Below are 12,263 nucleotides of genomic sequence, written 5' to 3'. Positions count from 1 at the left end.
TTTGATTGAAGGTTAAAAAGCAATAAAAGGGGAACATTTCCAAGGGGGGGTGAATACTTTTTATAGGCACTGTAAATTACCTGTTAGCTTTCTGTCAATGGTGTTAGAGAACATGCAAATCTTCCATTTGTTTTCCCCCCTCGACAATGCCTCTGTTGTACTCGGCACACTGCTGCATTTTTCTGAATGTTGCATCTGTGTAGTCAAATTTGCAAAGCTACCGTCCTAACCTGTGTGCATTTTGTCTTTTTGCATGTGTTTCCTCAGGCTGCAGCGCATTGAGCTCTCAGAGCCGCCGCATTGAACAGTGTAGTCCAGCAGATTTTTGTAACCAGAAACACACAGAAAACACACAAGATTAGAATGTAAGACACACAAAGAAACAACATGTAAAAAAATAAAAATAAATAAAACAATTAAATAAATACATAAATAATTTAATTTCCCTGAAATAATGAATCAGAGACCACAAACAGCAGGGTGGCCTGGCGGTACGATAAGGCCATGCCATGTGAGGAAGGTTTGCCTCTAGGCAGCACTGAACACTCTTCTGAACCAGAGGCCCGTCACTCACATCTCCACTCACGAACACACACAGTATAAACACGTTTCATCAGAGGTTATGCAAAGCGATAAAATCCTAACTGCTTTGAGTACAGCACAGCAAATCTATGCCGTGAACTCCACAAAATTGGCCAGTGATAATTGGCAATGACTGGGAGGAAAGTATAAAACCTTTAGAAAAGTTAATATACAGAATAATACAAAAACAAACAAACAAACAAACAAAAAAAAGAACTGCATGTACACTGGAAAAAAATGCTACAAAAGAAGACGTCATGCTTTTGGCAACAGCCGAGCACGGTTATCACAGTGATCAAATGTCACTTCCCCTGGTGCATGCAGGTTTGTACTGAGAAAGAACTTTGTTACAGAGTTATGCATGATTTGTACAGTGGTTTAAAGATTTTAAAGCCACACCAGAGTTTCACTAAAAACAGGCAGAATGTCTACTGTAGCATGATTTCCCAAAAGACAACACCAAATCCATTTCTTGCTCACAGCTTTCCTTAAAAAAAAAAAAAAAGCAGTGGAGATGCGATTACTCAGCAGCAGTACATAGCAAATAACTTCACATGAATCAGGTTTGGCTGCACAAAAGAAGATAAAGTAAGGACCTGATGAAGTGTGTAAAAAAAAACATTAATAAATTCCAAAATTCTTTTTTTTTTTTTGTGGCAAAAATAAATTCCACAAAAAAGAAACTCAAGTGTAAGAACCCAATGAGGTCACTCAGTAGCTTGCAGCTGCGAGGCAGCTCAGTCCTCTTTAGTGAAAGAGTGAGTTATGTGTCTGTCATCTCCTCACTGCCGATGTGTCCAACATCGGCACGGAAATGTCTGTTCTGGCACTTGCAGACTCAGTAATCACTGTTGATAGATTTGTGCAGATCTACTTAGAGACCCACAGTCATGTCTGTCTGTGTTAACTGAGCAGCTCAGGAAACACACTGTCACATTTTAAGTCCACACACATACGGGATGACCGCAGTAACAAGGATCAGGATACGAGTGAAAATGCGATGGGCCGGAGGTGGGCGGCGGCTGACATCATATGAGGAGACGGAGGCATTTCACCCTCCTGTCTCCTGGTTCAGTCAGGCAGAAGCAGACTCCAAAAAGCCCGCGAGCCACTGGGTCCTCGCCCCGAGGGGCTCTCTGGTCCCTGGCGATGGGGTTCGGGCTAGGAAGAGAGGGGGGCTGGATGACTGCAGTTCGGACGCAACATTTAGGCTCGTGTCAAACAGCCGACAGCTGCGTGGACTTGGACGTGGGAAGATCCAGCAGAGCCTGGACGGTCACGCCCACCTTCACCAGACCACGCTCTTCGAGGATGTGATGTGGCAGACAGAGCTTGTCCTGAGTTAGCAGAGACAAGTTTCATCAGTTGCACTCAGGAAAGAAGACAGGTGTGGCTCTCATCAGCATTTACTGTTTGAATAACTATGTGTCGGGCAAGTTTACCACAAAAAATAAATGGACTTTTTATTTAAATTAGCTGTGGAAGGCATTTACATCAGTTAGTAGTTCAGCAACAAACCAGACTAGTCAGTGTGCATGAAGTAACTTGAATATATTTTTCAAACAGTCAGTACTAATCCAGGTTTGTAATTTATGTTCCCGAACTCCACAGTTAATATCATTGGAAGGTAATAAATCTTACCACTGTGTAAAACTATGCTTGTTGTGATAACATGTAGGTTACACATGAGTGACAAATTAAATTGTATTTACCTGTGGTACACCCAGCTTCTTACAGGCATCCAAGAAGTTCTCAACATTCCTACGGCATTTTGCCATGCTAAGCTTTGGCTGGAGGCCGAAATCATGATCACATTAGTTAATCAAATTAAAATGAGAAGAAACAAAATCAAAACACAAAACTGTAAGAGGAAGTAGGTTATGTAGACAACAACATATATGGAACAACAACAAACGACAAAAAGTTTGTTCAATATCATACAGTGATAACTTAAAATATAAAAGACCCTTTTTGAAGGTTTTGCTTACCACTGCAGGTGATGGTACATGGATGCTGGCAACAGACCGAGGACAAATGTGATTGGCTAGATGGCAAAGAACAACTCCATCCATGAGAGCAGCTCCAACATCGTCTGGAAGCAGCACCTTCAGTCTGGACTCGATATTCTGCAAACACATCAACAATGGCCTCATGACATCACTGTCACATATGCTTCAAAAAAGGAGTTTGATTTACTTGTTTTCAATGAAATATTCACAGTGAGTTCTCCCTCCAGACACTCGTCTGTCCTTTATTGACCATGAAGGCCCCGCTGAGACCCAGATTTTAGTCCACAGATCTGAGTACAGACACCAACAATATTCCACTGGGAAATCTTGAGTCCTTATGTTCATGTGGACGTTACTTTCACAAACGAAACTCAACTGAACATTGCAGCAGACCAAGCACAACCTTTGCTGCAACAGCACACACAGCCGGAAAATGTGCTGCAAAAACTGCTTAGGCAAAGGTTGCAGAACACGACAAAGGTGTCGATTCAGCCTCCAAACTCACCAGAACCCAATAAATCAATCATCCACTCCACAATTTATAGGATTAAGAGTGCCAGACACCACAAGGCACACCAAGAGGTCCTGTGTCTATGCCCCGCTTGGTAAGAGATGTTCTGCTGGTACAACGGGAATGTACACAACATTAGGCCTTTGTAGTCTTTAATGTATTAGGTCTTAACGTTGTGGCTGATTGATGTTCACACAAAGTGACTGGTTGGGCAGAAAGTACACTTGGGTGTAATCCACTAAGGAGCTGAGGAGAGTGTCTAGGCCTGCTTGGTTCTGTACAAATTAGTCATATTTGGGCATATTACCAAAACAATGTCGCTGCAGTAAATCTGTCACGTAAGTTTATGTGGTTTTATAAAGTGTTGCCAATAATATTTCCTGTCTGCACAACAACCAATATAATTCTGAGTCTCCGGAAATATACTGAGCGTTTTGTTTCACGTAAAAAGTAATAAAGAAGCTTTCAGAACACCTGAGGATGTGTGGCTAACAGTTTTGGTATTAACGGCTTTGCAGGTTACCACACTGTACTGAACAGTGCACACCAAATAAAAGTCAACTTGTTTGTTCTTGTTCCTGAGGGGAGCCAGCGGTTGATGTATGATAGAGTTTAATGAAGACGTTTTAGTTCATCAGACAGCACACATATTTTAGTCAGTGAGTAGCACAGATACGATGTGAAGCATCATGTCTTCTTGCTTAAGTCGAGACGTACAGTCATAGAAAAGAACCGCTGATGATTTTCACAATAAATTCAAAACAGTTGTAGATCTTGGTGTGTAATGGCTTCATTGAAGTCAGTGGTCTACTGTATGCTGGTCTGTGCACACTATGAAGTGCTTTTTTTTCCTTTTCCTTGTTAATAAACAAAGGGTCACTCTGCTCTCAGCACTGCTTAATGGTGTTTCTGTTTTTTTTCTGAAGCCTGTCTGTTTCTGTTTGACCCCAACTGTAGTTTCCATTCAGAATGTTTCCAGGAAGAAGAAACTAGAGGGGATTTCTCATCAGCCATGACAGTGACTTTACTGAGATTTTACTGATTGTGAAAACAGTGGTTAATTGTTGCAACAGCCAAGAAATCTTGTCAGGAATGAACTTTGAATCCAAACTTTCAAGCCAACATGAACAAATAGACATTATAATGTTGAAACTAGCCAACGCAGATGGTGTACACTCCTTGTGGAAGAAGTCAGTTTTATCCAAACATGACAACACAGAGCATTAAAACAACAGCCTTTAAAGTGTGACTAACTTTAAACAGTGTCACAACCATTTCCTTGGTACCATTTTGGATTCTCCACAATGGCAAATCTCAGGCTGGCTCCAGTGGCCCCTTTCACCCTAACACATGGCTATAGAAATGGCCCTCAATCCTTTTTTAAAATGCAAAATACTGACCAAAAAGCACCACTGTCCAAATAAATGTATTCCCCCAAAGAGCTTGCAAGTTCACACCTTCAAAGTAACACTAACATGTACACTGGAGAGTGTCAAGTGTCCGACAACTGGCTCCCGACACCTCGGCTCCTCAATCAAACCTATGAAGTCTGCAAAGGAAATACGACTGGTAAGTTTTAGTCACACCAAAGTAACTCTGGTGAAGCTTTTACAAAAAACGACTTGTTTATGGACCCACAACCCGGTGGTGAGTGGGTGTCTTAGGCCTATGCACAACCACAAACCCACAAGTCTACCAGGAGCAATACCCTGAGGGTGAAAATGAAGTCAGTGCAGAAATAGTCTGACTCAGTGGATGTAGGTCATAGGTATTAGGCATTAGCTAATACTAGGTCTTGTAGGTAGGTATTGACCTCTAATTGTACGCATCTCTGTCCTCCGCTTCCACTATCTGTTACCTTTTTCTTAATCCACTTCACTACAGGAAACGGCAACAATCTCCAAGCAGCAACCTACCACACTAAAACTGTTAAGTTCTGCTGAGGATTTGGATCGGGCAGTAAGGAAGACCTGCTGGCTTTTCTTTGATAGATGATGTATTTTAATGACTGTGCCCACACGCAAACTTGCCACGAAAACAATTCCACTCGTCACTATTTCAAAGAGAACACTAATGCTGCATCCTTCGCTTCGTACTGCCTAACACGACTGTGTTAAAGAAATATAAACACGGTGGATCGTTGTTTTTTCCTGTATAGCAGAATGATAAACAAGTGCAATCAGACCATTATGTTCTACAGAACTGGCTGGTTGAGCAACACTAGTGCAGAAGTACCTAGAACCGCAGTTCTTTAAGTGGCTACTCAATGTTGGCTCCAGAGATGAGTCAGTCCCTTTAGACCCTCATGTTAAAATTAACAACTTTACAGCAGAAAATAAATATATTTAAAGCCTGATCATAATGGTTTTGGCCTCTATAGCAAATATCCATGACCACTGTAAGAAGGGTCAATTTTTGTATAATTTACCCATTTCAGTTGTAACAAAGCTAAAAGTGATGCATATTTGAGGGCGTGGCCACGTTGCGTGACAGGCGTGTGCTGTCACAGCACAATTTAAGGGGGCACATGTTTGCTTGGTCTGCCTCAGCTCAACACACACACCACCTCTATGCTCATTTTCAAACAAGCCAGGAGTTAAGAGGAGTCAGGCACTGCCAAGATGGTGACATTTTGAGCCACCGCACTGAGCTTCAAAGCTGCGCCTCAAGACACTAATGGATCCAACAAAGACACAAACAGGAACTAAGGACAGAATAAACAAAAGACAATTATTCCCTTTTGCCATCAACCTATTTTTTTTACCGACTCTTCCGCGAATCAATGCGTGAAGCAATGACTTTGGAAGGCAGCTGACTGTGACTTGTTCTCTGGAATTACCCAGTGCCCTTCCCTGAATGTAAGAAGGCCACTTGTGTTTCTAGGTAAGAAGAAATCCTTTGACCCACTTATAAAAATCACACTTCTTGAACATAATAGGTCCTCTTGTTGACCAGAACAAGGCTCTCCACACCATTACACACTATTCATAATAGAACATGCTGTTTTTAATAGTGTGAGGAGCCATTTATCATCAGATTCACGGCTGCTTCCCTGCCATCACTACAATGTCACAGTTACGCAGTCCTTTTAAATGTTCTTTTTCTGTTAAAATCAGATTCCCCTCAAGTCCAGATCACCATCTAAATTGCCAACTGCTTTCACGTTACTGCCACCTCATCTGTTTAATCTCTCCACACACACTCGTGCTCTCTTAAAGGTCGTTGCTATTACTCTCATCAACAATTCCTGTATTGTTTATGCTAGCCCATCTTGTCTGTTATTGTTCACACCTCCTTAATCATTCCGCTGCCTAGCTTTTACATAGTTAATCTTTCCTCCAAAATCAAAGTCCAAAATAAAAACTCTCCTTTACTCGCCATCAAAATGAGCTTCATGTCTTAATGAAACTATCTGAGTGGGTTAATTGTCAGTAGGCTTGTGTAATAATTCTGTATAACAGCCTCTGGATCCATTTTCCTACACAGTGGTCTGCTTGCCAGCAAAGGGAAAGTCTGCTCTGTTCTTCTCAGCATGGAGAGCATTGCCCGTGCATGCCTTGCTTTTCTTTTGTTGCTGTTCTTGCTTTTCAACTTTGGACCAGCCTTTGTGTTCTTGTTCTTTCACACTATCACATCTGTCTGAAATATCAGGACATCTCTGAAACGGCATGCAGGTGTGACTTCCAACACACTCCAGGAAATTTTTATTTTTAGTGAGATAATATGTTTGTTCTAGATCAGGTAGGCTGAGAACACTGTAATTGTTTTGCTTGTTTCATTTGGCTTTGTATTTCTGCAACAAGTGATTACTGCTCGTAGCCGCTGCCATTAACTCGATGATCTCATATGTGGGTCGTAGATGCCTCATTAACAGAGCAAAAGCACTCCTTGGTCTCTACCAGCCCATTACCTCACATGGCCTCTTTCTTGTAGTCAATGCAGGCCACTATACAATGTAATTTTCAGGCTGATTTCATTCTTCTATCTTGTTTTGTTATCCTGCCAAGGACATGAAGCATGCCTCCCAGACCTTAGGTGTGTCTGACAGCCTCTAACCTGCTGCTGAGCGTTTGGTTCTTCTCTCTTTCTACAGAGACGTCCTGCAAGTACATACTTGTGATTCAGCATTAAGGTAGAAGAAAGGTGGACTAGGGCTAGATGCCCTAGATAATGGCTACATGTCACAAATAAATAAATTGATCTAGTTATTTTACTAATTCTCCTTCACCCACTTATGGTTTCTTGTTCCCATTCCTTGTAGAAAACAGTGGCACCATCAATGACAAGGCTACGATCCTTCACAGTCAGTGTAGCATCCTAATCGCCCCACACGGGTGCTTATTGTTTTGTCAGATGTTCTATTCATGGGTCCCATTTTCATTTGGATTCGTTGCCAATTGTTATTAGCAGACAGTGTTGTGACTGAACAACATTAAGTATGTATAATGAAGACATCCTGTGGAGATCTCATTACCATGGAATGTTCTGCTGGGGCACCTTGGGTCTATGTAGATGTTGCTTTGACACATACCAACCACCTGCACATTGTTCCAGACGAAGTACACCCTTTCATAATAACAGCATTCCCTGCCAGCAGTGGCCCTTACCTGGCAGGACAGTGTGACCTCCCCCAAAGCAAAACACTTCTCAGAATGGGATCAAATAAAAGAAGAAACTGCCAGAGGTATGCCAGATCTTAATCCAACAAAGCATCATTGGAGTCGCTGCAACAAGCCAATTCCACAGAGACTCCACCCAAAGGATCCATTGCCAATGTCCAAGTGCTAGACACCACAGGACACTCCCAGAGGAACCGTGTGCATGCCCTTACAAGTCAGAGTCTTTGTGGAGGCACTATGGGAACCTAGAAGATATTACACAGGTGGTTTTAATGTTGTGGCTTATCTGTGTACTTGCATGTGCATGCAGATGACATATACCACTTACCAATAGGTGGCAGTAATGTGTCATCTCAGACTAGGAAGACTACTAACTAGTAAATATGAACATAAACAATACAGCAATACACCTTTGTAAAGTACAGCGCAATAAACGATGTAAAGCAAGCGGTGACTCAACCATCAGGAGACCTTCTACATGGGAACAGACACTCAGTGACTCCAGGAGCTTCAGGAACACTCAGTGACAGCAAAACTTATCACACAGCAAACGTATGAAGATAAAATATTCTTTGACAGTTCATTAGAATGTAATTATAGTTGCTCATCGATGGGCATCGATTTTTTAGTCTGTTAACTGTTCTAGTGCTTTATAGGAGAGGAGTTTGAACCTGAAACGTCATGTATGAACTCGGCATTGTCCCTTCTCAGAGCGATTCAATTTTAGGGTGAATACATGCACTGGTGACCGCTACAGAGGTCAAAGGTCACATTTCCCAGCTCTGTATGACTGGAAATGCATAAAAAGACATACGTTTAGTATATTAACTTAGGAAGACGTTCAAGGCCTCAAGGTCACACTGAAGGTCTTAAATCATCACAAATTTTAAATCCATTACAACTTGAAAAAAGTGTACGATAAACACATAGTTTCTTACTACAATCAGATTGGAATCCATATTGGTGATGTGACATTTGACCTTGATCAAAAGGTCAAGGTCATAAATCTTAGGTGCTTAGCAGTGGGTGTAAATTACAGCAAAACGCTTCCCCTCCATGCAAAATATCTGTGTTACAGGATGGACTAAGCTCGTGTTACATTATGTTTTATTTTAAGGCAAAATCAAGGCAAGTTCATCCTCAAGTAGGCACAGAATCAGGTAAACATGCATACATTGGGCAACTATGTCACTACTACTGAGGGCTCTCTAGTTTTTGAATGTGCACACAAAAGCTGACATGGTGTTTGGAAAATAACTCTACCTAGTGAGCATTTTCCAACTGAAAATGCATTTTAAAAATAACTATAGTTACTGGAGAAAAGATGTTCAGAAACGGTTCCGATGCAAAGGTTTTTTTCATGTATTCGACTGAACAGTCATACTTTGACTGCATTTATTGGGATTTGTAACAATGCTCTAATGTGCACATCATAGCCGATCATGATTTTGGAGCTTCCTCAATGACAAAAAAGGAAGAGGAAGGGAAAATGATAAGGAAAACAATGGTTCAAGCAAGGGCTGCAGGGTGGCTCGGTGGTTAGCATCATTGCCTCGCAGCAAGAAGGCTGCCCGGTGAGGACACCCAGGAGAACATACAAACTCCACACAGAAAGATTTTGCATGTTCTCCCCATGCTGCGTGGGTTCTCTCCGGGTTCTCCGGCTTCCTCCCACAAGGTCCAAAAACATGTTGAGGTTAATTGGTGATTCTAAATTGTCCGTAGGTGTGAATGTGAGTGTGCTTGGTTGTCTGTCTCTAAGTGTAGCCTTGTGATAGACTGGTGACCTGTCCAGGGTGTCCCCTGACTTCGCCTTAAGTCAGCTGGGATAGACTCCAGCCCCCCCATGACCCTAGTGAGGATTAAGCGGTGTATAGATAATGGATGGATGGATGGATGGATGGATGGTTCAAGCAAGACAACATTAATGTTACTAGCCCACATCCATAGATACTGAGCTAACCGGCTGTTGCAAAGAGGTGCAATATGCACACTCAGATGTAAGTTTAGCAGGTTACCATTTATTAACATGTTAATCATCTATTCAGAACAATTTACTCATTTTTTTAAAAATCGTTTTCAGAGAAGCAAAATGTTTATGCTTTTTCTTGACAAAGTTGACTTCTGCTCTTAGCTTAGCACAAATTTGTGTGTATTCCATAGGTAGGTCAAAAACAGAGACCTCAAGGCCTTGTTAGAAATGAAGTTCTAGTCTGAAGATGCTCCTTTGTCAACATATGAAGTGTAAAGTTTCTGATGTGGCGAATTCCACAAGTTACACATTTCAAACGGAGTGTTTCTTTTCAGTAAGTCCAATTTCTTGTTCTACATTATTGAATATAATGGCTTTATTGCAGTGTATCAACAGTTTCTTGTTAGCAGCATACAGCCTATTTTATGTTGTAAAAAAACACTAAATATAACACAAAAAATAAAAAAATAGTGCTTGCTTAGAGGAGATTCAGGAAATCCGTGTATTTGCTGGGTTTTCAAGTAAAGCTGTGTGCATCAATCAGGTTAATCTTACTAATTATGACCCTACAGGATCATAATTAATGAAAGGGATAATAATTGCCATATTATTTATTATAATCAGGTAAAGTTGTATTTTCTAATTTTTCTGTGGGTGTTTCTAAAAGTAGGAGCTCTTTTCCCACAAAAAGACTTTGTCGCCCAACAAGGTTTCTTTCCATCAGTGCTGCCTAATGAGTGGCAGGTTTCACGGGTGCTTGTTACGTAGCATTACTAGAACTACTAGTCCAGTTTTCAGTGGACAGCTCTATGTTTGAAAGGAAACAAATATTGGCCGCATGCAAAATTTAAGTAAAATAGTGACAGTACAGGGCAGATATAGAGTAGGATATTACTCCTTAGGTGCAGCTGTGGGAACACTGTGAGGAGACGCACAACCCTCCTGACATTTGAGTGAAGTGTTTCTTAAGTCGCTCAAAGGAACAAACACTAAAACAAAAGCAGGATCTGGCAGGATGTTTTCTGATTCACTGCTGTGTGCGGAGGAGTAACCAAACCACGAGGCGTCCCACCTGCCGTAAGAGTCCTATCTGCTCCATTTCCTCCCTCAAGTGTTCCATCTTCCTCCTCATCGTGAAGCTGGGGTCGGACGAGGTGTACTCCTGCCGGCTTCCTCTGGTGAAGGCTGAAACAATAAAAGACTTCTGAGTACCACACAGACCGAACTCAAATTCTTAGAAATAGATACTCCTGATAAAGCGCTCAAGTCAACCTGAGGCCATCTGACTTCTGTTTCATTTCAGTGCAGTTCAGCAGAAAGATGCCGACGATATGGCACTTTTTGGCAAAAATACATGTTGATATCAAACCACCAACCCTCATTGTGTGCCTTATCGGGAAAAAGGTGACATGAAACAAAGGTTTACTGTGGAGAAAATGTGTGTCATAACATCAATAGTTGAATGATTTTGTATAATTCTCTGGATATACATCACACTTTTTTAACCTTGTTCACGTTTTACCGCTCCCTCCGTCTCCTCCCAGTGTAGGCGCTTACGTGTCCCGTAAAACGATTTCGCCGTAAAACATTTCCATGAAATGATCAAATTTCAACGGAAATTTGTGGTAACAGAAATGTTTTTTTTACGGGGATTTTTTTTTTGCTCTTTATCTTTTGCCAGAGTTTCCGCCATGACGCTGGCAATTCGTTGATCTGGATCTGCAAAGCAAGCTCTCATTTTTCCAGGAACTACTGTCTGCAACGATTGCATAGTGTAAACAAAGCTTTTAGGAAAACCAATTGAAAAGCCAAAGGTGTGAGTGTTGTACAGACATTACACTGTGCAACTGATGTTTACTTCATAGTGATCTTGAGATTCAGCCTCTCTAAATATAAAATAGTAGGTTTTCTAAAAAAAAAAAAAAAAAAAAGATGCACACAGGAGAGGTTAAACTTGATTCCAACACATCTCTAAGTCTAATAGCAGGTTTTCTCATGTTCATCATGAGGTAAGTTTCAGGAACTCCCTAAATAAGTGAAGCAGGTTATGTTTTTACTGGTCAAATCTAAGTTACTTATACTTTACTTGAGGCTTTATACTACTATTCCAACACAATTCAGTGCAAAATCGTGTACTTTTTACCACACAACATGTTAGCAGCTATAGTTATCAGTTATTTTACCAATTGTGATTTTACATGCAAAATGTATAAAGAGCTTATGAAAATATGATCATTTGTTTTCGCATTACATGATTGACACAAAATGAACAGTATCAAAACAATGAAATTAAAGCTGCTACAGGTTTAGCAGATACAGCCCTCCTCCTGTATCTGTCTTTTCTCTATTCTCAGCCTCTCCCATCAGATGAGCAAAAGGAAATGCGCGTGACTCATACATTTATAAAATGGTCAAGCCGAGACATTGGCTGTTGACTACACACAGGACATTAACCCCACTGTTCCGCATGAAAGCTCCCTATTTTCAGCCATCAAATCTCACTCCTTATGGTGGGGGGGGGCAGAAGTGTACTCTCAGACCAGCTGAATTACAACTGGGTGAAAGGCTGT

The 12,263-nt window shown here is 41.2% G+C and overlaps 1 protein-coding gene across 1 annotated transcript in view; it reads right to left on the bottom strand.

Annotated features, from left to right (window-relative positions):
• Positions 1-416: 416 nt before the first annotated feature.
• lrch2 (leucine-rich repeats and calponin homology (CH) domain containing 2) overlaps positions 417-12,263 on the bottom strand; it is a 34,850-nt gene continuing 23,003 nt past the window's right edge. Inside the window, exons 18-21 of the mRNA XM_008276271.1 lie at positions 10,766-10,878; positions 2,571-2,708; positions 2,295-2,372; positions 417-1,919 (exon numbers count right to left, since the gene is read on the bottom strand). Of these exons, the coding sequence (XP_008274493.1) occupies positions 1,800-1,919; positions 2,295-2,372; positions 2,571-2,708; positions 10,766-10,878 (449 nt within the window). The 3' untranslated portion in view covers positions 417-1,799. The remainder of the gene's footprint in view (positions 1,920-2,294; positions 2,373-2,570; positions 2,709-10,765; positions 10,879-12,263) is intronic.

Source organism: Stegastes partitus, unplaced genomic scaffold (assembly GCF_000690725.1).
Source record: "Stegastes partitus isolate 25-593 unplaced genomic scaffold, Stegastes_partitus-1.0.2 Scaffold67, whole genome shotgun sequence".
NCBI classification, from domain to species: Eukaryota; Metazoa; Chordata; class Actinopteri; family Pomacentridae; genus Stegastes; species Stegastes partitus.
The sequence above is the reverse complement of the archived record's forward strand: the minus strand, read 5'-3'. Positions and strand labels throughout refer to the sequence as shown.